The sequence below is a fragment of the Dermochelys coriacea genome, chromosome 5 (genome assembly GCF_009764565.3).
Source record: "Dermochelys coriacea isolate rDerCor1 chromosome 5, rDerCor1.pri.v4, whole genome shotgun sequence".
NCBI classification, from domain to species: Eukaryota; Metazoa; Chordata; order Testudines; family Dermochelyidae; genus Dermochelys; species Dermochelys coriacea.
Window position 1 is genome coordinate 117,134,543 of NC_050072.1, and position 24,527 is coordinate 117,159,069.

Consider the following 24,527-nt stretch of genomic DNA (forward strand, 5'->3'; position numbering starts at 1 on the left):
AAAACACTTACTCATAAAATTTAATTTTTGTTCTTTATCTAGGGCAGAGACTTTAGCTGGTGAAATCAAAGAATTTCAAGGTCAACTAGCGGACTACAATATGGTATGCTATTGTTAGCTATTTCACACTGGATTTTCCCCCCATTGCTTTTGCATGGTGAACATACTGGTTTTAACTTACAGTATTTTTTTTGTATGAGGTTTCTCCATTAGAAAATGTACTGTTTAAAACTGCTTTAATTAACTTATTAAAAAGGAAACAAATGCTTGCGTAGTTGTCATAAGGATATCCAACACATACATTTTAGTGGTTTTATGGTTAGACGCAACCTCCCCCAACAATATCAGCATTTGATGGTTATTACATTATGTCATTTGAAAAAATAATTTCACTTGGCTTTTCAGTGAAATCTCTGATTATTTGATCAATGACCTCAATGATAATTTGGGAGTTGTTGATATAACATCATAAGTACAGCCATACTGAATCAGACCAATTATCCATCTAGCCCAGTATCCTGTCTTCAGACAGTGGCCAGTGCCAGATGCTTCAGAAGGAATGAGCAGAATAAGGCAATTCAAGTGATCCATTCCCTGTCATTTAGTCTCAGCTTCTGGCATTTGGAGATTTACGGACACCTGGAGCATGGGGTTCTGTCCGTGACTATCTTGGCTAATAGCCATTGATGGACCTATCCTCCATTAACTTATCTATTCTTTTTGAACCCAGAATTCTTCACAACATCTCTTGGCAACAAGTTTCACAGGTTGACTCTGTTGTTTGAAGAAATACTTCCTTTTCTTTGTTTTAAACCTGCTGCCTATTAATTTTATTGGATGACCCCGGTTCTTGGGTTATGTTCTTGTACACTATTCATGATTTTATAGACCTCTCTCATAGTCATCTTTTTTCTAAGTTTAACGGTCCCAGTCTTTTTAATTTCTCCTCATATAGAAGGTGTTCCATACCTCTCATCATTTATGTTGACCTTCTGTGTCCTCTTCCAATTCTAATATATCTTTTGAGGTGGAGTGACCAGAACTACACACAGTATTCAAGGTATGGGCATACCATGGATTTATATAGTGGCATTATTATATTTTTCTCTTGTATTATCTGTCCCTTTCCTAATGGTTCCTAACCTTCTGTTCGCTTTTTTTGACTGCTGCTGCACGTTAAGCACATGTTTTCAGAGAACTGTTCATGATGACGCAAGATCTGTCTTGAGCGGTAACAGCTACTTTAGATCCCCTAATTTTATAGTACAGTTGGGATTATGTTTTCCAATGTGCATTACTTAGTATTTATCAACATTGAATTTCATCTGCCATTTTGTCACCCAGTCATTCACTTTTGTAAGATACCTTTGTAACTCTTCGCAATCTGATTTGGACTTAACTATCTTGAGTAATTTTGTATCATCTATATATTGTGCCATCTCACTGTTCACCCCCTTTTCCAGATTATTTATGAATATGTTGAACAGCACTGGCGCTGAGACAGATCATTAGGGGAACCCTCTGTTTACCGCTGTCCATTGTGATAATAAGCATTTATTTGACCCTTTGTTTCCTGACCTTTTAATTAGTTACTGATCCATGGGAAGACCTCTCTTATCCCATACTTGTTTATTTTGCTTAAGAGCCTTTGGTGAGGAACCTTGTTAAAGATTTATGAAAATCCTATTACACCATTGTCCACATTCTTGTTGACACCCTTAATAGTTCTATTAGATTTGTGAGACATGATTTCCGTTTCCAAAAGCCATATTGGTTCTTCACCAACATATCATGCTTATTTTTGCATCTGATAATTCTGAGCTTTCATGTAGTTTCAACCGGTTTGCCTGGTGCTGAAGTTAGGTTTACTGCCCTGTAATTGTCAGGATCAACTCTGGAGCCTTTCTTAAAAGTTGGCATTACATTAGCTATTCTCCAGTTATCTGGTTCAGAGATTGATTTAAGTGATTGGTTACATACCATGTTAGTAGTTCTGCAGTTATATATTTGAGTTCCTTGGGAATTCTTGGGTGAATTCCATCTCTGTCAGTTTAATTTATCAGTTTGTTCCAAAACTTTCTCTGTTGACACCTCAGTCTGGGACAGTTCCTCATATTTGTCACTTGAAAGGAATGGCTCAGTTGTGGGACTCTTCCTCACAGCCTCTGCAGTGAAGACTGATGCAAAGAATTAATTTAGCTTCTCTTCAATGGCTGTGTTTTCCTTGAGTACTCCTTCAGCAATTCAGTTGTTCAGTGGCCCCACTGTTTGTTTGGCAAGCTTCCTGCTTCTGATGTTTTGTTTTGTTTTTTGTTTTGTTTTAATTGCCATTATTTTTTTGTGTTTAGCTAGTGTCTCTTCAAATTCTTTCTTGGCCTGGCTTATACTTTTACACTTGACTTGCCAGAATTTATGCTCCGTTCTATTTTCCTTACTAGGAGTTGATTTCGAATTTTTAAATGATGCCTTTTTGCTTCTAAATGCCTCTTTTACTCTGGTGTTTAACCATAGTGGCATTTTTTTTTTTGGTCCTCTGACTTTTTTTTTTTTTATTTGAGTATATATTTAGTTTAAACCTTTATTATGGTGTTTTTTTAAATAGTCTCTGCAGTTTGCAGGCATTTCACTCCTGTGACTGTTCCTTTTAATTTCCCTCATTTTTGTTTAGTTCACCTTTTTGAAGTTGCATGCTACTGTGCTAGGTTTCTTTTGTCTTTTTTGTCCAAAAAGGATGTTACATTTCATTACGTTATGGTTTCTATTACCAAGCAGTTCAGCTATATTCCCTGTTGCACCAGATCCTGTGCACTGCTTATGAGTAAATCACGAATTGCTTCTTCCCCTTGTGGGATCCAAGGAAAGCTGCTCCAAGAAGCAGTAATTTATGGTGTCTAGAAATATTCTCTCTGAATGCCTTCCTGAGATGACATGTATCCAGTGAATATGGAGATAATTCCCCCACTACCTGCTTTGTCATTCCTATATATTTTGTACACTGATTTTTAGGGTCCCATAGATCGTGTTCATTCCACCAAGTTTTTGTGATGCCTGCTATATCAATAGCCTCATTTAATGCCAGGCACTCTACTTCACCCATCTTAGTATTTAGACTTCCCACATTTGTGTATAAGAACTTGTACATTTTGTCAATATTCAGTTGCTTGCTTTTATATGTTGTATTTAAATGGGACCTCTTATTCTTTACTGTTCCTGACTAGCTCCTTCCTGTACTTTACCAACTTCTTTTCTATCCTCTTTACTTGGATGTGGAGTTCCCCCTTTAATAAATTCATCCCTAAGGGATGTCTCTACCCAAACTGTGTTCCTCTGCATCTCTCAGCTTTCCCCCAGCCCTTATCTAAAAACAAAAACAAAATCCTCTAAACCTGTCTAATTTTACATGTCAGCGGTCTGGTTTCTTACATCTGATCACCTCTACACTGATACCTCCACTACTAAATGCAGTGTTATCTCTTTCAGTGTTATCTCTTTATGGATCTAGAAATTTTTAGCAATATTCTACAACTTTATTGTATATGTGCATCACAATATTGTGACTTTAAAAGGATTCTGTCAAGTTGCCTAGACCTGAAATGTTAGTTACTTTAAAATCATTCCAGTGTGATATAGAATGCCTTCTATATTCTAAGACCGCAGTCTTAAAGCTGATCTTTTGGGGCAAAGAGCATGTGTTTTGAGGAATTTTATACTGTTCAATGCTCTAGTTTACTGTTTTTAAAAATCCCAAAGAATAACCTATGTTTGCAAAGAATCAAAAAAATAGTGTTTTCTATCAGTTGTGCAGCAGTGGTTGCCTAACTAACAAGCACTGTTTTGAAGAGTGTTCATAGCCATAGTTAAGTTATTAAGAGATTTAAGCTAATTGGACAGATACATTTTGTTTCAAATTTGACGTGGAGTTGAAAATTAGCCTTTCTTTCTCTATGTCCACAGGAAAGGACAAAATCAGTAGAGAGGAAAAATATTTTGAAGCTTGTAAGAAGGAGAGGGAAACCAAGGAGAGTATTTTAAAAAAGAAAAGAAAAGAAAATATACTGGATATTATAAGTAATTAACTTTGCTTTGGATGTGAGAAATCAATACTGCTTCTGTAATATTAATGTTATTTAGTATTAATTTTCTATACAGTTGTACAGAACTTGTAAGAATTTTGAAATATGAAGCTTACATGTGGTATATTAAAATTTCTAATTTCAGATTTTTGTTTGCAATACCATACCAGTCATCTCTTTCTTTTGTAACAGTTTCAAAGAATGATTTAAGAGTTTTTTCTAGCTTCTTGTATGTTTCTTTAATGTGATTAAAAAGAACAGAGCATTAACTGTTTGAGCTTCTTTCTTGTTTCAGCTAGTGGATAAACTTAACACCAATACAGATATGGAAGAAGTGATGAGCGATTATAATATGGTAAGAGTTTGAGTATTTGCCATGATAATATAGTATTTACAATGAAAATATATATATACATTACAACTTCAGTCCTTCAAATGTTTGTGCATATGCATGATTTTGTTGACCTAAACTGTCTATTGACTGTAATGGGATTATTCAGGTGAGTAATGCTAGGCAAGTTTGCAGAGTTGGGACCCACATGACTTCAATGGAGCTGCATGTGTGTGGTGTGTTAAGCACATGTGTAAGTGTTTGGGGGACTGAGGCCTTAGTTAGTTATAGAATTATGACCACATAAAACTTCGTTGTCTCAAAGTTTAGCAAACACTTTATAATTGTTTTCCAGAAACAGAATTGATAGTTTTTTAAAAATTAAATAGATTAAAGTTTCTGTTGTAAAAGACTCATCAAGTATTTCTTATGTTTTCAGTGAATCCAGTTCTTCTTTTTGCTTCCCAAGGTAGTACGTGTCTAAAATTTAGATCTTGACTATACCCTGAAAACACTGCATGGGGTATTAAATGTAGTATCCTGGGATCCTAGATTCATTGTGTTAAAATACTGTGGTTTACATGTTAAAACAACATGTGCAGAGCTGCAGTTATTGAAAGACTGACTACACCTTTTCATCCAGCTGTTTCGACCCTAATGCTGGCATATCTGTGTTGGTCAGTGACACAGTTGCTCTTAGAATTATCCTCAAAGCCCATGGTATTTCTCTGGTTCAGGTAAGAGAGGTATGTCTCCCAACCCAAGATACCAATATTCACATATATCACACATTATTTGGGTGGAGGGCACAGAAAACTAACCACCTGACAGGCTGACCACATGCAACAGTCTTGCTTGTAAAATTCCCCAGGCGCTTGAGTTTTTCTTCATTCTCCTCCATGCTCTGCCCTTCAAATGACTCCAAAGCAATAGTGCATTAATGGGCCTATGGTGTGTTCAAAAGCAAACACATATCAGCTGTGCTTTCCCTTGAAGTTCTTTCTTGATTTCATAAGTTTGCTGGAGGGTGCCTTCAGGCACCAAGACTGCGCCAGTGCTCACTGTGTTCATAGTCAGAAGGAACTTTTCTTTGAAAAGAGGCTTCCAGTAGCTCGAGAAGCGGTGAAAATATTTTTACCCCAAGTGATCCAACCTGATTATTAATAAAAACACTGATGTGCAGTTTCTATGATTAAAGCTACTATTCAAATGCAGGCTTCCAGTGGGAATTACAGTTACATAATCTATCTCTGCCGCATCAGATAGGCCTTTGTAGTAGGAGGCCGCTGCTGTTCTTTCCCATCTCCATTTTGGTCTTCCATTCTCTTCATTCATTCAAATGCTTGTATAACCTTGGATGAATGGATACTGTTTATATTTTCATTAGTGGCAAGAATCTTTTCATGCAAAAATTTGTTACTGAGTATTGATTTTTTTTTTTAACAGATAAAAACTCAAAATGACCGGGAAGCTCAGAGTATTGATATAATATTTACAGAGAGACAAGCGTAAGTATATCAAATATCAGAAAATTGAATTTTAGCATAAAGTAGTTTATTAAAAGGGTAAGAGTGAAGAAGTGATCTGATTGGGGGATTTTTAACTCGGAAAAATATTGCCTAAGAGTTGCATGTATGTTCTACAAATGTCACTGAATAAAGTTTGTAGGAAATAAAACTTCAGTCACTCAGTCAACTTTTTAAAGTACAGCATAGTCCTAAAGTACATTTAAAATATTGTTTCAATATATTTTAATAAAGAAGTTGATTTCTAATTAGCTGAACACATAATGGGTTTGTTCTCTAAGTCAATCAGAAATTTTCAGGTCAATAATCCTACAGGTTATTCTGTCACTACTGCATCTGTATTCATTAAATATTGCAATTAAATATGTCATTCAGTAGAACAAAAATGAAGTTATTTAAAAGAACATTATGTAAGAATCAATGTCTCCTTTAAAAACAAACACTTTTGTTCTTTGACAACATTTTGTTTCATCAAGATTGCTTTATAGTTAGTCTGACTTCCTGACTGAAAGAAACAAATGTTATCATAGCCATCATAACACAATTAAAATCAGTTATTCAGTGATTTCTAAATACACTAAAAATGACCACATACCTGCTAACTGTTTTATAAATACATCACAAGTTTTTGTAGTATATTTGTTTTTACAGTTGGTGCCAATTCTGTCCTCAGACATGCCTAAACCAATAGCATTTATTCCAGTGGGTCTATTTGAGGATACATTTGGGCCATTAATGTTTCAAGTTTTGTTTTTTATACAACATAAAGATTTTGTGACTTTAAAGGTTTAATAAAAAGTGATGAAAAATGTGGAACATTTTGCTATTGGCTGTATTTTATAAACAATTTTGTGAAATAATACAAAATACATTTTTCTTCTAATATTAAAAACAAATGTCTATTTTCTCATTTACTATAAATTATTCCTTAAATAAAATGTTTTCCTATATCTCAACCTGATTTTAAGAACATTTGAAAATCGTGAAGAGGTTCATCTATCTGCAGTTTAATAATGTTGGAATAATAATGGAAATTTCTCAGTGTTTTCTTTAAGTTGTTAAAAATATGTACTGCATTGGCAGTTTTCAAATATTCATAACCTGTGAACAAAAAAGACATCAGACAACAGTGGGATAAGATAAAAAGATGGTTGATATATAATAATGGTAATTTGTCCTTGAATGCATTTAAATGATGGGGGTGAGACAGTATATTTGTTTTGCTTCCTCAAACAAATATTTTTTGTTTATGAGTAAAGAAAACTGACTTTGGCTTAGATACTCAATGTTTTTAGTTTTGCCTAGTGGATAAAGCATTGAATTGAGACTCAGGAGACCTGGGTTCAATTCCCACTTCTGCCAGTGGCCTGCTGGGTGACATGGGCCTGTCACTTCCCCAATCTGTGCCTCAGTTCCTGGTTGTAAAACGGGGGTAACGATGCTACCTTTGTAAAGTGTTTTGAGATCTACTGATGAAAATACTATATAAGAAGTAGATGTTATTTTCTCCCATTATAATCAAACAGTGAGATTTTAGTGTCAGACATATAAATATATGCTTATGTACTTTGAAATATTTGTTACTGTGGTAATACATGCACAACACCAGATTTCTTACCTCTACAGTTAATACAACATGTGCCACAGATTTGTCCAAAAGAGAGGGATTGAGAGCTTTGAGTTCTGTCTGTGATATATATATTAGAAATATTTATATACAAGATTTTGAATGGATTGATCCTATATAATCAGCTATTGAAAAGCCAAATTATCATCCATCATGTAAGAATTTAGACCTCTTCAGTTAATCCAGGGTCGTCTATATATTTGTCTTCAATAAATCCATCCTCCTCAAGTACAAATGTATGAATTTGTTCAAATGCTACAATGGCATCATGCTCATTGGTATTTGATATTGATGGAAAAGTGCTCAGATCAGTTGTGAACTCCTTATCAAACATTTCTGGTTCATACTCTTCCAGATGACGGTGATTGTAACTGATCAAGTATTGGTACCACAGTGGGAATTTTATGGCAATAAAAATCAGTAGTGAAGTGCTTAGGACAAACACCAGAACACCCAGCAGAAAGGCCCAAGTTTTGCCGAGAGGTGGAGAACCTTTAAGAATACAAAAGAAAGTAAAATCACATTAAATTAAATATCTTAAACCAAAATAAGAAGCTCCTTGCATAATACCAAAAGAGCTATGATATTAATTGCTTCATGGCCTGAAAAGGGGCTCATGGAAACAAAGTGATAGAGAGAGGAATTCTTGAGACTCTTTTTGTACAGCATTAATAGAATACTTATGTTTGGGCAACCAAAATTTCTTCACCGAGGACAGACTTTTTTCGTGAAGGTGCTTAAGTCCATATTTTAACTCTCTAGATGCTCAGAATGTGCTGTGTGGTCAAGTTTAAATAAGTAACTTCTTTTCAGGACCGAAGGTCTGTTGAAATGTTCTGGGTACATTCCATGAATCATTATTCAGATTTTAAGTGAACTTTAGATTCATCCCTGGAATAGGACAACAAAACATGTAACTGACTTTCATTTTCATTTTCAAACTTCAAGCTGACATGATTGCCCTTAAGAACATCTATACCCAGATAGTCACTTTTTAATTTTCTTTCATTTTGCACATCTCTCCAGATATATTTCCTTTATGATGAAAATCCCAACAGACCATAGCTGCCAAGAATCCCTATTTGCAAATCTACCCTGTGTGTTCACAGTGCTGGCTAGTGTCCAGGGAATTATGGCAGCTGCTGCATCTTAAGGGATTTTGTGGCTGTGCTGGCCTCCTGGGTGTAAAACGATCCAGAGCTTGCTGTCTCTTTCTCCCACTTCAGTCACTCATCAGTCCTATTGGTCTCTTTGTGCAGAGGAGAGATGGGCTCAGGAGCAGGAAGTGGAGCTGCTACTCTGAATGGGAAAAGGCAGGGGAGCAGAATCATTTGGATGGAGGATGAAGTAGAGAATAAATTGTGGGTAAAAATGGAGAGGAAGGGTATCAAGTGGAGTAATGGTGGTTCAAAATGGGACACCAATGGTGGAGAAAGTGGTGTAAGTGCTCCTTCATGTTTCCAATAGGGGTAGAGTGGGAACAGTCATGAATGCCCTCCCACTGAACACACCAGAGGTCAGGGATAAAGGTATGGGTAAGTAAATCAGTAGAGCTTGTTTACATACCAAGAAGAAAACTAAAAATAGGAAGGAGCCTGTTTTCCGGGGTAGAATATTGTGGGCGGTTTAACTGGGTGGCTTGATTGTAGTTCATTTAAAATACAAACACTTGGATGGTTATTTGAACCTCAAATCTTCTCACAAAACATTAGTTAATAGATATTATTTTACAATATTCCATAATGGACTTCTAATTTAGGTCAGTTTTGAGCTCCTGATAAAGTTAAACATAACAAAAATTCCACATAACATGAACACAATATTTCTGTGCCTAGGAGCACAGCAATCCCCATATCCCAAATTTTTTAGAGAACTGTACTAGTATTGGATGGTGCTATTATGAAGTATTAAAATGAAACATCAATACATCACCTGGATGTGATGCATTACTCCTAATATTGTTATTTGAAGAGTTGAGAGAGAATGTTAAAATGGCAATGTTTTTAGGACTGATGGCAGATGTGGAGGATGTAGTGACTGCTATAGAGCCTCTTCTTGAGTCACAATCAGATTTTTGGATAGGTGCTGTCTTGATAGAAGATTTGTTCCAGACATCTGGATACGCACACAGAGTGTCATTTTCATGTTCTGAAAGTATGAATAACATAAAGGTCATGAAATATTATATTTATAGGGTCTGCGCTGCACTGTAAGTAAGATATTGTGATATATTGTGTAATGATCTGAATGCTGCTGTTGTCAAAACTTACCAATTGTCATGTTTGAGGTATTCAACCATTTCTGTAAACTGAGCAGGCCACAGGAACAATTCCATGGATTTCCATTTAAGGTAATCAGTTTAAATGAAGCTTTTACATCAAAGTACTTCAACAAATTGTCCTGTAATCTCGAAATTGTCAGGTTTTTTAGTGTTGTAATTGTGTCAGAATCCAGCTGGGTTATTTTGTTATGATTTAGATACAATATGGATAATTGATTTAGGCCAGCCTGTTCGATTGTACTGATATAATTACTACTAATATCTAGAACTGTGAGTTTTAACAGATTGCAGAAGGTATTATTATATACCACAGTAATGGCATTTTCATTCAGATAGAGTTGAGTCAAGTTAATAAATAGCTGAAGAACCTTTTTGTCAGTATCATTTAAAGTAATGTTGTTATTACTAAGACACAGTTTAGTAACACTTTTACTTAGGGAGGTAGGGATAGAAGAGTAATTCTTTCCAAATTCCTCATAAGTAACCTGTTGAAGGGAGAAAGAAAAACAATATAAACATAGAAAATTACAAATTATTTTCTAGTAGGGAGGGTTGATGGTGAAGGAGAAACGGTGACAAGCACCTGCAGTGCAAAAAAACCATTGTAACCAAGCATTCCAACTCTTTGAGGTCCAAAAGGAAATCTGTCCTTGGCCAGTACTATCCTATTCCTGATTTTCTTAAAAATATACTTGTGGGATAAGGGACACGGTCACTGAGGTGGTGGAAGTCATCTTAGGCCTTGTCTACACTACAGGGAAAAGGCGATCTAAGCTATGCAATTTGAATTATGTGACTAGCATAACTCAAGTCGACAGAACTTAGATCTAGTTACCGTGGGGTCCACACTACACGATGTTGACAGGAGATGCTCTCTCATTGACTCCCCTTACTCTTCTCGATCTGGTGAAATACAGGAGTCAACGGGAGAGTGATCTGCGGTCGATTTAGTAGATCTTCACTAGTCCCGCTAGATCAACCGCTGATGCATTGATCGCCACGCATCGATCCCCCAGTAAGTGTAGACAAGCCCTTAGTGAAGCAATTTTGGAGTGTGGAATTCCAAGAGGGGGAGGTGAAACTCCCCTCTGTGGTGAGGGGGTGAAGCCGGGAATTAATGACCAAGAGAAATTAGGAATGTAATGTGAACTTTTGGCCAGGCCTGATAGGAAGGGGGCTGAGTATAAAAAGAACTGCCTTCCTACATAACTGGAAGATCCCTGAAGAAAGGTGTAATGGCTGAATGAAAGGAAGGGGGCAAGAGTTTGAGAATTAACTCATTTTTGTTTTCTCTTCATTTTTTGTTCCGTATGTAAAGATGTTTATTTTAATAAGATTTTCAGGCAGACCTTCTGGAGAAGGATTGAGTTCACTAAAGATTAAATCTTTATTTCAACCAAGACACTTTAAACTAATTTGGTTTTCTGGGTTGAAACTAACCTACCTGCATTCATCTCAGCTCTGAGAGCCTACTGTACTGATTTTATTCTGCATACCAATGAGTACACTGAGACCTGTTTTATTTTTACAGGATGGTGGATTTCTCGTGTGTGTGTGTGTGTGTGTGTGCGCGCGCGTAATTTGCTCTCCCACAGATTAGTGCAAAAGATAAATAGTAAAGTTAGTTCTAGACATGTAGGCAGTAAGTCACTTCCTTAATGTAGTCAATGTAACAGCAGTTTAATTACCTGTCTGTACATGACACCCAAAATATAAGTACAAGAAGGAGGAAGCAATTCAATTAAAATTCTCTTTGGAATTCAAAATCAAATTCTATTCTCTTATTACTATGATTGTTTTCAAAAGCTGTAGGGCTGACTTTCTGAAGTGCTGAACTCCGTCAACATTCTTGGCTTGAGTGGTATTTGAGGGTGCACAGCAGCTTGCAGTTTTTTGAGCTTGCTCCAAAACTGATTGAAGTCAGGGAAAAGACCATTGACATCAGTGGGTTTTGGATCAAGATCTGAAAACATAAATATATCAAACATGTTTGCAATTCAATAAATTACAAAGTACAGACTTGTCATAATTTGCATTGGTTTATTGTGCAACTAAAAGAAAGCCATGTTGTTTGTTGCATTTCTATATGTTTCTACCATCAGGTTGTTGAATATCAATCTTTCTATAGATCCAGCTATAGCTATATATAGGCTTTGTATGTATACACCATAAGGTATTGAGGTGGTTGAAGATGGGAGTATTGTTAAAATACATAATGTCTTTGATCTACAAGGCATCTCCTGTAATTTCTATGGTTCTTCTACAAAAATGAGCAAAAATTAAACAGATTAGTTTATATGGTTATAAAACTTACAGAAAGAGAAGTAATATTGCAGTCAGCCGTGACTGGATTGGAAAATAGTGCTCCAATCCAGATCATTAGCCAAGGGATTTTCATGTTCAAAATCTAGAAGAGAAAATATTTTTGCATGTTAGGGCCAAAATTTAAGTTGCTATATTAGTAGTTTAAAGGCATGGTCCTGGTGAAGATTGTTTTAGTAATGTAAACAAAATTGTTGATTTATAGTTGAAACAAATGATTCATCATAACTTACTGCATTTTTGTCTTGTGTAAATATTGCCGAGGGCCTAAATAAGACTGCAACTGGGGGGAAAGATGTGTTATAGCCAAAATAGCTGCAGCTTTTATTGAACTGAGCCAAACCTGAAACAAACCAGGCAGCTTTTGTGCAGTTGATCTGTATTTGTGGTGACCAGCACAGTCAATGGAGCTCATAAGCTATCTGTTGTTCATGTCATAGGATAGCCCTCTATGCACCTACCTATTTATCTGTGCTTTGGAGCTAGGTAACCATGGGTCAACATGCTAGTGTTGGGGTCTTTCATAGAATCATAAAATATCAGGGTTGGAAGGGACCTCAGGAGGTCATCTAGTCCAACTCCCTGCTCAAAGCAGGACCAATCCCCAACTAAATCATCCCAGCCAGGGCTTTGTCAAGCCTGACCTTAAAAACTTCTAAGGAAGGAGATTCCACCACCTCCCTAGGTAATGCATTCCAGTGTTTCACCACCCTCCTAATAAAAAAGTTTTTCCTAATATCCAACCTAAACCTCCGCCACTGCAACTTGAGACAATTAGTCCTTGTTCTGTCATCTGCTACCACTGAGAACAGTCTAGATCCATCCTCTTTGGAACCCCCTTTCAGATAGTTGAAAGCAACTATCAAATCCCCCCTCATTCTTTTCCGCAGAGTAAACAATCCCAGTTCCCTCAGCCTCTCCTCATAAGTCATGTGTTCCAGTCCCCTCATCATTTTTGTTGCCCTCCGCTGGACGTTTTCCAATTTTTCCACAACCTTCTTGTAGTGTGGGACCCAAAACTGAACACAGTACTCCAGATGAGGCCTCACCAATGTCGAATAGAGGGGAACAATCGCATCCCTCGATCTGCTGGCAATGCCCCTACTTATACATCCCAAAATGCCATTGGCCTTCTTGGCAACAAGGGCACACTGTTGACTCGTATCCAGTTTCTCGTCCGCTCTTCCGACAGTTTCCCTAGGTCCTTTTCTGCAGAACTGCTGCCTAGCCATTCGGTCCCTAGTCTGTAGCGGTGCATGGGATTCTTCCGTCCTAAGTGCAGGACTCTGCACTTGTCCTTATTGAACCTCATCAGATTTCTTTTGGCCCAATCCTCTAATTTGTCTAGGGCCCTCTGTATCCTGGCCCTCCCCTCCAGCATATCTACCTCTCCTCCCAGTTTACTGTCGTCTGCAAACTTGCTGAGGGTGCAATCCACACCATCCTCCAGATCATTTATGAAGATATTGAACAAAATTGGCCCAAGGACTGACCTTTGGCAGCTGGTATCAAGTGGAGTGCTCCAACTAGACATGGAGCCATTGATCACGACCCATTGAGCCCGACAATCGAGCCAACTTTATATCCACTTTATAGTCCATTCATCCCAGCCCATACTACTTTAACTTGCTGGTAAGAATGCTGTGGGAGACAGTGTCAAAAGCTTTGCTAAAGTCAAGGAACAACACGTCCACTGCTTTCCCCTCATCCACAGAGCCAGTTATCTCATCATAGAAGGCAATTAGATTAGTCAGGCATGACTTGCCCTTGGTGAATCCATGCTGACTATTCCTGATCACTTTCCTCTCTCTAAATGCTTCAGAATTGATTCCTTAAGGACCTGCTCCATGATTTTTCCAGGGACTGAGGTGAGGCTGACTGGCCTGTATTTCCCAGGATCCTCCTTCCCTTTTTTAAAGATGGGCACTACATTAGCCTTTTTCCAGTCATCCAGGACTTCCCCCAGTTGCCATGAGTTTTCAAAGATAATGGCCGATGGTTCTGCAATCACATCCGCCAACTCCTGCAGCGCATCCAGCCCCATGGACTTGTGCTCGTTCAGCTTTTCCAAATAGTCCCCAACCACTTCTTTCTCCACAGAGGGCTGGTCACCTCTTCCCCATGCTATGCTGCCCAGTGCAGTTGTCTGGGAGCTGACCTTGTTCGTGAAGACAGAGGCAAAAAAAGCATTGAGTACATTAGCTTTTTCCACATCCCCTGTCACTATATTGCCTCCCTCATTCAGTAATGGGCCCACACTGTCCTTGACTTTCTTCTTGTTGCTAACATACCTGAAGAAACCCTTCTTGTTACTCTTAACATCTCTTGCTAGCTGCAACTCCAGGTGTGATTTGTCCTTCCTGATTTCACGCCTGCATGCCTGAGCAATATTTTTATACTCTTCCCTGGTCATTTGTCCAATCTTCCACTTCTTGTAAGCTTCTTTTTTGTGTTTAAGATCAGCAAGGATTTCACTGTTAGCCAAGCTGGTCGCCTGCCATATTTGCTATTCTTTCTACACATTGGGATGGTTTGTCCCTGTAACCTCAATAAGGATTCTTTAAAATACAGCCAGCTCTCCTGGACTCCTTTCCCCCTCATGTTATTCTCCCAGGGGATCCTGCCCATCAGTTCCCTGAGGGAGTCAGTCTGCTTTTCTGAAGTCCAGGGTCCGTATTCTGCTGCTCTCCTTTCTTCCCTGTGTCAGGATCCTGAACTCGACCATCTCATGGTCACTGCCTCCCAGATTCCCATCCACTTTTGCTTCCCCTACTAATTCTTCCCGGTTTGTGAGCAGCAGTTCAAGAAGAGCTCTGCCCCTAGTTGGTTCCTCCAGCACTTGCACCAGGAAATTGTTCCCTACACTTTCCAAAAACTTCCTGGATTGTCTGTGCACTGCTGTATTGCTCTCCCAGCAGATGTAAGGGTGATTGAAGTCTCCCATGAGAACCAAGACCTGCGATCTAGTAACTTTGAACCAGGATACAACCTACCTATTGGAAATCATGAGGGCTTTCCTTACAGAGGCAATTCATTTTAAGATTAACCTACCTCAGAAATTGTTCAAATGACACCTGATCCATCTGCTCCTTTGAGTCAGGGTTTATTGGCAAGATTTAGCCACCCATCAAGTAATAAAGTAAAAGTGAATGCAAACCATGTAAACTGTATTAAAGGATACATGCATGCAGCATCTTTGGATTTTCAAGAAAGGCAAAAATCCTGTGAGGCAAAATCACCAGAGATGGATAAATAGGATTTGGCAGGAAAACTAGAGTTTATAAAAAATTACTTTATGATCCCTTAAGGAAGTTGAATCTAGGCTCCTTCAGACGTATGCAGCGCAGATTTAGGGACTATATTCTAAATAGGCACTAGGAGTGATCAGGTTAATTACAGACCAGTAAACCTTGCATCTCTACCTGGAAAACTGGTTGAAACAATAATTAAAAACAGAATAATAAAACATCTGGAAGATCATGATATAATGGGGTGTAATTACATGGTTTCTGCAAAAGGATAATGTGTCTCACTAACTAGTCACAGTCTTCAAACTTGTTAGTAAACTTGTGAATAAAGGAGAATCAGATGAGAGAATTTATTTAGACTTTCAAAACGTCTTTAACATGGTCCCATACAAGAGGCTGCTAAAAAACCCTAAGTAGTCATGGGTCAAAAGCTAGCTAGGAGACAGAAAACAAAGAGCAGAATTAAATGGTCAATATCCATCATGGTTAAATTTCAGAGTAGCAGCCGTGTTAGTCTGTATTCGCAAAAAGAAAAGGAGTACTTGTGGCACCTTAGAGACTAACAAATTTATTAGAGCATAAGCTTTCGTGAGCTACAGCTCACTTCATCGGATGCATTTGGTGGAAAAAACAGAGGGGAGATTGATATACACACACAGAGAACATGAAACAATGGGTTTATCATACACACTGTAAGGAGAGTGATCACTTAAGATAAGCCATCACCAGCAGCAGGGGGGGGAAAGGAGGAAAACCTTTCATGATGACAAGCAAGGTAGGCTATTTCCAGCAGTTAACAAGAATATCTGAGGAACAGTGGGGGGTGCGGTGGGGTGGGGGGGAGAAATAACATGGGGAAATAGTTTTACTTTGTGTAATGACCCATCCATTCCCAGTCTCTATTCAAGCCTCAGTTAATTGTATCCAGTTTGCAAATTAATTCCAATTCAGAAGTCTCTCGTTGGAGTCTGTTTTTGAAACTTTTTTGTTGAAGGATAGCCACTCTTAGGTCTGTAATCGAGTGACCAGAGAGATTGAAGTGTTCTCCAACTGGTTTTTGAATGTTATAATTCTTGACGTCTGATTTGTGTCCATTCATTTTTTTACGCAGAGATTGTCCAGTTTGGCCAATGTACATGGCAGAGGGGCATTGCTGGCACATGATGGCATATATCACATTGGTAGATGCGCAGGTGAACGAGCCTCTGATAGTGTGGCTGATGTGATTAGGCCCTATGATGGTGTCCCCTGAATAGATATGTGGACAGAGTTGGCAACGGGCTTTGTTGCAAGGATAGGTTCCTGGGTTGGTGGTTCTGTTGTGTGGTGTGTGGTTGCTGGTGAGTATTTGCTTCAGATTGGGGAGCTGTCTGTAAGCAAGGACTGGCCTGTCTCCCAAGATCTGTGAGAGTGATGGGTCGTCCTTCAGGATAGGTTGTAGATCCTTGATGATGCGTTGGAGAGGTTTTAGTTGGGGGCTGAAGGTGATGGCTAGTGGCGTTCTGTTGTTTTCTTTGTTGGGTCTGTCCTGTAGTAGGTGACTTCTGGGTACTCTTCTGGCTCTGTCAATCTGTTTCTTCACTTCAGCAGGTGGGTATTGTAGTTGTAGGAATGCATGATAGAGATCTTGTAGGTGTTTGTCTCTGTCTGAGGGGTTGGAGCAAATGTGGTTATATCGTAGAGCTTGGCTGTAGAGAATGGATCGAGTGGTATGATCTGGATGAAAGCTAGAGGCATGTAGGTAGGAATAGCAGTCAGTAGGTTTCCGATATAGGGTGGTGTTTATGTGACTATCGCTTATTAGCACTGTAGTATCCAGGAAGTGGATCTCTTGTGTGGACTGTTCCAGGCTGAGTTTGATGGTGGGATGGAAATTGTTGAAATCATGGTGGAATTCCTCAAGGGCTTCTTTTCCATTGGTCCCCCATCATCTCAGGCATTGGCACCCTGACAGCAGGATTGTCTGGCTATGTAGACTCCCTCCTCAGGCCCTACGTTACCAGCACTCCCAGCTATCTTCGAGACACCACTGACTTCCTGAGGAAACTACAGTCCATTGGTGATCTTCCTAAAAACACCATCCTAGCCACTATGGATGTAGAAGCCCTCTACACCAACATTCCACACAAAGATGGACTACAAGCTGTCAGGAACAGTATCCCCGATTAATGTCACGGCTAACCTGGTGGCTGAACTTTGTGACTTTGTCCTCACCCATAACTATTCACATTTGGGGACAATGTATACCTTCAAGTCAGCGGCACTGCGATGGGTACCCGCATGGCCCCACAGTATGCCAACATTTTTATGGCTGACTTAGAACAACGCTTCCTCAGCTCTCGTCCTCTAATGCCCCTACTCTGCTTGCGCTACATTGATGACATCTTCATCTGGACCCATGGAAAAGAAGCCCTTGAGGAATTCCACCATGATTTCAACAATTTCCATCCCACCATCAACCTCAGCCTGGACCAGTCCACACAAGAGATCCACTTCCTGGACACTACAGTGCTAATAAGCGATGGTCACATAACCACCACCCTATATCGGAAACCTACTGACTGCTATTCCTACCTACATGCCTCTAGCTTTCATCCAGATCATACCACACGATCCATTGTCTACAGCCAAGCTCTACGATATAACCGCATTTGCTCCAACCCCTCAGACAGAGACAAACACCTACAAGATCTCTATCATGCATTCCTACAACTACAACACCCACCTGCTGAAGTGAAGAAACAGATTGACAGAGCCAGAAGAGTACCCAGAAGTCACCTACTACAGGACAGGCCCAAAAAAGAAAACAACAGAACGCCACTAGCCATCACCTTCAGCCCCCAACTAAAACCTCTCCAACGCATCATCAAGGATCTACAACCTATCCTGAAGGACGAGCCATCACTCTCACAGATCTTGGGAGACAGGCCAGTCCTTGCTTACAGACAGCCCCCCAATCTGAAGCAAATACTCACCAGCAACCACACACCACACAACAGAACCACCAACCCAGGAATCTATCCTTGCAACAAAGCCCGTTGCCAACTCTGTCCACATATCTATTCAGGGATACCATCATAGGGCCTAATCACATCAGCCACACTATCAGAGGCTCGTTCACCTGCGCATCTACCAATGTGATATATGCCATCATGTGCCAGCAATGCCCCTCTGCCATATACATTGGTCAAACTGGACAGTCTCTACGTAAAAGAATGAATGGACACAAATCAGACATCAAGAATTATAACATTCAAAAACCAGTTGGAGAACACTTCAATCTCTCTGGTCACTCGATCACAGACCTAAGAGTGGCTATCCTTCAACAAAAAAGCTTCAAAAACAGACTCCAGCGAGAGACTGCTGAATTGGAATTAATTTGCAAACTGGATACAATTAACTGAGGCTTGAATAGAGACTGGGAATGGATGAGTCATTACACAAAGTAAAACTATTTCTCCATATTATTTCTTCCCCCCACCCCACCGCACCCCCCACTGTTCCTCAGATATTCTTGTTAACTGCTGGAAATAGCCTACCTTGCTTGTCACCATGAAAGGTTTTCCTCCTTTCCCCCCCCTGCTGCTGGTGATGGCTTATCTTAAGTGATCACTCTCCTTACAGTGTGTATGATAAACCCATTGTTTCATGTTCTCTGTGTGTGTGTATCAATCTCCCCTCTGTTTTTTCCACCAAATGCATCCGATGAAGTGAGCTGTAGCTCACGAAAGCTTATGCTCTAATAAATTTATTATTCTCTAAGGTGCCACAAGTACTCCTTTTCATCATGGTTAAAGATTCATAGCAGGTCTTCTGTTTAATATATTTATAAATGGGCTGGAAAAGGGAAGTGAGCAGCAAGGTAGTAAAGTCTGCAGATGACACAGAGTTATTTAGGTTAGTCAAGACCAAAGATGACTGTATGAGTACCTTCAGAGAGACTTAACCAAGGTAGGTGAATGGGCAACGCAATTATATCTGAATATTAATGTTGATAAGTGTAAGCTAATGCACAGTGGAGGGAAAATAGTTAAAAACTCAGACACCTTACAGGGTTATTCTATGTTAACTGTACAAACTCTGAAAAAGGACGTAGACTCAACTGTGGATGGCTCAATGAAGACCTCTGGACAATGTGCAGCTGCGGTCAAGAAAGCAAACAAAATGTTAGGATGCATAAAGAATGTGATAATAAATGTGGATAATATTATAATGCCTTGATATAAATCAGTGATGTGGCCTTATTTGGAATACTATGTATGATACTGGTTACCCCCATCTAAAAAGATATTTCAGAATTAAAGGGAGTTCAGAATGTTAAGAGGTATGGAAAAATTCATATGAAGAGAGGCTGAAAACAGCTTCACCTTAGAAAATAGATGAATAAGAGGTCCCTTCCAGTCCTTTGATTCTAATGTTTTCAAAGTTAGTTTTAGTGCACTGGTCTGCAGTGTAGACATACCCCAAAAGACCTTCCAGCATCAAAATTCCTTCTTAAAGCTAGGTCTCAATTCTTCTCAAAACTAGTTAAAGGAAGACTTAGCCAATCTCATACCATGATAGCAGGCCTAGCCATTGGCAAACCTGGTTTGCTGGGTACATTGGCTTATAGCTCTTTATCTCAAATAGTACTTATGATCTGTTTTACAGGTGCGGCTTGCTGGCCAAACCTAGCTAGTTGCTTGTCTGCCTCCCTCAATCTGTTCCTCTCAGGAAGATTGGGATTGCTCCAGCCAGTTGTGTATCTCCACTGTTGTTGGAAATGTACATCTGCTGGATTCACTCCACATGCTCTATAGGAAGGGTTCTCAACCATTTTCTTTCTGAGCTCCCTTCCCCCCCCCACATGCTATAAAAACTCCATGTCCCAACTATACCACAACTGTTTTTCTGCATATAAAAGCCAGGGCCGGCGTTAGGGAGTAGCAAGCAGGGCAGTTGCCTGGGACTGCACATGACAGGGATCCCCTGCGAAGCTAAATTGCTTAGGCTTCAGCTTCAGCCCCAGGTGCCAGGGTTCGGTGCCTGGGCTACCGTCCTGTGGAGCAGGGCTTTGGTTTTCTTCCCTAACTAGTCTTGACATTGGTCATACTTGGTGGATCATCTAAAACCTGCTCACAACCCCCCAGGAAGCCCCGGACCTCCTGGTTGAGAACTACTGCTGTATAGAAACTTTCAGTTATCATAAGAATCTGAGAACGGCATACTAGGTCAGACCAAAGGTCCATCTAGCCCAGTATCCTGTCTTCCGACAGTGCCCAATGCTAGGTGCTTCAGAGGGACTGAACAGAACAGGTAATCATCAGGTGATCCATCCCGTCGCCCATCACTGCAGCATACCTGAGATTTGTGGGTTCCTCTCGACACCTAGGGAGGGCAGGCTATTAAAGCAATCTTGACTCAGAATATTCTTGCAATTTGAGAAGGGGAAACAAATCTTTACAAGTTGCTAAATGGTGAAAATTGTGCAAAGTTGTTCAGTACATCTGAATTAAAGGGACACTGTAAACTCAAAATCAATTTCTGTCTAAAAATTTTCCTTGTGTAGTCAGTCGGTCAGTTTCTTTCACAATGAAAAGACCCATATAAACATCAGCATAAGAGTAGAAAGATGTTCGTAAAAATTTTTAAAGGATTATAAAAAAAATTCAACATATACTATTTCAGGGGTGGCCAACCTTTGGCTCCGGAGCAACATGTGGCTCTTCAAAAGTTAATATGCGGCTCCTTGTATAGGCACCAACACGGGCTGGAGCTACAGGCGCCAACTTTCCAATGTGCCAGGGGGTGCTCACTGCTCAGCCCCGGTTTTGCCACAGGCCCTGCCCCCATTCCACCCATTTCCGCCCCCTTCCTTGAGCCCGCCATGCCCTCCTTCTCCCCTCTCCTCCCCAGAGCTTCCTGCTTGCCTAGAAACAGCTGATCTGGAGGTGTGGGGAGGGAGAGGGAGGTGCTGATCGGCAGGGCTGCCAGTGAGCAGGAGGTGCTGGGAGCTGCGGTGGGGGAGCTGAGGGGGGGCTGCTGATGTATTACTGTGGCTCTGGCAATGTACGTTGGTAAATTCTGGCTCCTTCTCTGGCTCAGGTTGGCCACCCCTGTACTATTTGAAGGATGATCTCTTAGAAAATAGATTATTTTTTTAAATAAGTCAATTTGCAAAAAACTCAGGCTGGCAGTACATCATTAATATCTTGACATTCTCCTATGATCTGAGCCCATAGGTGCTTTCTTTGAAAATGTTTCATAAATGGCATTTTTCATTTCATAGGGATGTGTTCCTTTACACTTCCTACATTTAGTTTAAAAAAACAATAAAATATGCATTTTTCAAGAGTAAATTGGGAAGAAATGTAGTTTGTAAAATCAGAAAATCTTTCCAAAAGACTTAGGTTGTTTTCTAATCTTCTAACAAAGCATAATGCAGTAGGTTGGCTTGTGAAGAGTTCATAGCGATTGAGGAATCCAGAGCGTCTTTAATGTATGATCCATTTCCAATCTGACAGCCAAAGTATATAAACCAAGTATTTTCCCACACACTTAAGATATTAAATTGGTTTCATAAAAAAATTCTATAGAGTATCTTACCTTTCTATTTTTTCTGAGAGAGCATATGTATAGTTGTGTGTTTCCTGTGCATTAAAAAGAAGTAATGTGTTGCAACAGCACTTTACTTTGTTTTCAACCTTTGTACTCAGTGAACAGGCAGGTAGCTAAAAATAAATAAATAAAAGACTAGAACTTCCTTAGCAAAAGATTGACTAGGTTGAGCAATTTATCATGGTCATCTTTGGTTTATTTGGATCTACAGCCAATAAGGAAGTCTGGTAATGATATGTTTAGGCCTCATAATTTCTGAAAACATAGGAGAAATCAAGTTAAAATATTGCAGGAGTTTACACAGGATGAGTTGTGGTCAATTAAAGAAATTTATAAGAAAAGAGGTTTATTTTGTAAATGGAATCTAGTAATCAGATACATAAAATCTGTAGATCTTTACAGATGTGCACATTTTTAAATGAAAATTCATGGTTTGCAAGCCTCATTTTTAGTTTGCTAATTTGTATATAATGATGATGTAATTGAAGCAACTATCTCTAGTAGTAGCTTAAATCTGTCACATAATCCCTCTTTATTTAGGATTGCATGGTATGTCAACATTCAAAAAATTACTTTATGATAGGTTTGATCCTAAAGTTGTTTTGTGTTCAAAATTCACATTGATTTCAGTGAGTTAAACATGTAAGGACAGAAGAATAAAGTCCAGTGTTATACAATGTATATCATATATATATTTCAAGCAAAAAATCTACAGTAATGGTGCACTTATTTTATTGGCTGGAATATATTTATTTTATTCTGGGGAAAGAAGTTAGTTTGTTTCAGGGGGTAGAAAGCATGGAATGAGCATCTCTTTGTTTTATAAATAAAAAGGATAACTAGTACCTAGTACTAGTTACAAAAATACTCTTACTTTCCTCTGTTATTACAGCAAAGAAAAGTTAATTCAAGCAGTGGAAGAAGATATTGAGCGTGAAAAACAAGTAGCTGATGACATAATAAAAAATATGTCTCAGGAAAATCAAGCTAAATACATGGAGATGAAGGCTACAAATGAAAAACTGTTGCAGGTGGGTTTTGTCATATTGTTTTCTAAGATGTATGTGAAATTAGCTCCATGATTTCCACTGTATAGTTTGGAATACTGAAGAATTTAAGATCTGATTAATTTAAAAGGAAACTTTCAGGTAGCATTATCCCCAACATTTCAACTTGTGCTAGTGCATGAAAATCAGAAAATGAAATTGACTAGAAACAAAATAATACTTAGCACTTTCCACCTGTAGATATCAATGTGGTTTACAAAGGATAAATTGTCCTCATTCTCCTCCATCATTATTCTCATTTTACAGATGGGGGAAATAAAGGTGTAGAGGTTAAGGCGGTGATCCTGCAAACAGATGCTTAACTTTAAGCACATGAGTAAAATTAAGAACAACTATAAACTATGCAGGATCCAGACCTAAATGACCTGCCCAAGGTCACATTGCAAGTCAGTGACAGAGATGGGAGCAAAACCCAAGATTTCTGATTCCTTGTCCACTACAATAACTGCCTGGCATTCACATAAATGAAAATGACTGCAAAAATTAAACTTAGATTTTTAAAATTCTTTCAGTGTCAGTAACCTACAGTTTAACAAAAGAGATGAGGCTATTTTTAAAATATATATTATTTTTTCAACGGACACTTTCCCTTCAAAGAAAAAATTGATGAAAGGGGACACTAGTTCATAATTATAACCAAGATACAAGTAACGATGATATGAAGCTTATTCACAAAGACCCCAGTACTGTAAAGTCAGTGAAGCTCTGCCTGGAGCTGTTTGGAGGAAGGGGTCTTAACCTATTCACACATATACCTAATAAAAACAACTGAATGTTCTACAGCATTTGCAAGTATAAAATATGTAGAATAGGGAAGTAAATCCTCCTCCAGTGGTAATTGTTACCTAAACTTTTCATATTTGTTTTCTTTAGGAATTAGATGCTCAACAGCAGGAGTTGGATGGACTGAATATAAAGGAAGACGCTCTAGGATCTGTATGTATGAAGATAAATAACTGATCTACTTATATTTGTAAATGCAAAAAAAAAAGTATTATCAACAAAGTAATCACAGTATATTTTTTTCTGTAACTCTTTAACGGCTTGATCCTGCACCCATTGAAGATAAGGGCAAAGCTCGCATCTATTTTAGTGGTGTGGACTCAGGCCATTAATTTGTATAATTTTATTTTTAGCAGATAGGGTCAAAACTCCACCAATTATGATTTATAACTTATTTTTGCTAGGTATCAGGTAATCCAGATAACTGTATTTCACAGCTAGTATATCATACATGTGAAATATAGCTCAGTGATTACATCATAGATGTAAACTATCACTTTTGAAAGTATTAAAAAAGTCACTCGCTTTATCCTACTAGAGTAATTGGTATTTTGTGTGGATCTAAACAAACGTCCGGGATAATAGAATTCCAACAACAAGCAAGATCAGGGCTGTAACACTGTCCTTCTGTGGCCACTTTTCTAGCCTATGTGCTGGAGCAGCAGATGCAGA

At 38.8% G+C, this 24,527-nt stretch overlaps 2 protein-coding genes across 10 annotated transcripts in view; one reads left to right on the top strand and one right to left on the bottom strand.

The window, feature by feature from the left end:
- The window catches only part of LOC119855619 (intraflagellar transport protein 74 homolog), a 165,735-nt gene that overhangs the window by 12,884 nt on the left and 128,324 nt on the right, over positions 1-24,527 (top strand). For all 9 annotated transcript variants that reach the window (XM_043515104.1, XM_043515106.1, XM_038402007.2 and 6 more), the window contains exons 6-10: positions 43-103; positions 4,369-4,428; positions 5,851-5,912; positions 22,898-23,036; positions 23,946-24,008. In XM_043515104.1, the coding sequence (XP_043371039.1) occupies positions 43-103; positions 4,369-4,428; positions 5,851-5,912; positions 22,898-23,036; positions 23,946-24,008 (385 nt within the window). The remainder of the gene's footprint in view (positions 1-42; positions 104-4,368; positions 4,429-5,850; positions 5,913-22,897; positions 23,037-23,945; positions 24,009-24,527) is intronic.
- Positions 2,385-22,083, bottom strand: LRRC19 (leucine rich repeat containing 19). Its single transcript, XM_043515115.1, has 5 exons — positions 21,994-22,083; positions 12,153-12,245; positions 9,828-10,323; positions 9,490-9,705; positions 2,385-8,049 (listed from the first exon to the last, which is right to left on the bottom strand). Exons 2-5 carry the CDS (start codon positions 12,234-12,236, stop codon positions 7,721-7,723), a joined length of 1,125 nt encoding a protein of 374 aa, XP_043371050.1. The 5' UTR covers positions 12,237-12,245; positions 21,994-22,083; the 3' UTR covers positions 2,385-7,720.

Excerpts from the sequence above, each read along its gene's own strand:
- LRRC19 (XM_043515115.1), bottom strand. The coding sequence starts at position 12,236 with ATGAAAATCCCTTGGCTAATGATCTGGATTGGAGCACTATTTTCCAAT. Across the intron at positions 10,324-12,152 it reads GCAATATTACTTCTCTTTCT|GTTACTTATGAGGAATTTGG; the intron begins GTAAGTTTTATA and ends TCCCTTCAACAG. Across the intron at positions 9,706-9,827 it reads TACCTCAAACATGACAATTG|AACATGAAAATGACACTCTG; the intron begins GTAAGTTTTGAC and ends TCATACTTTCAG.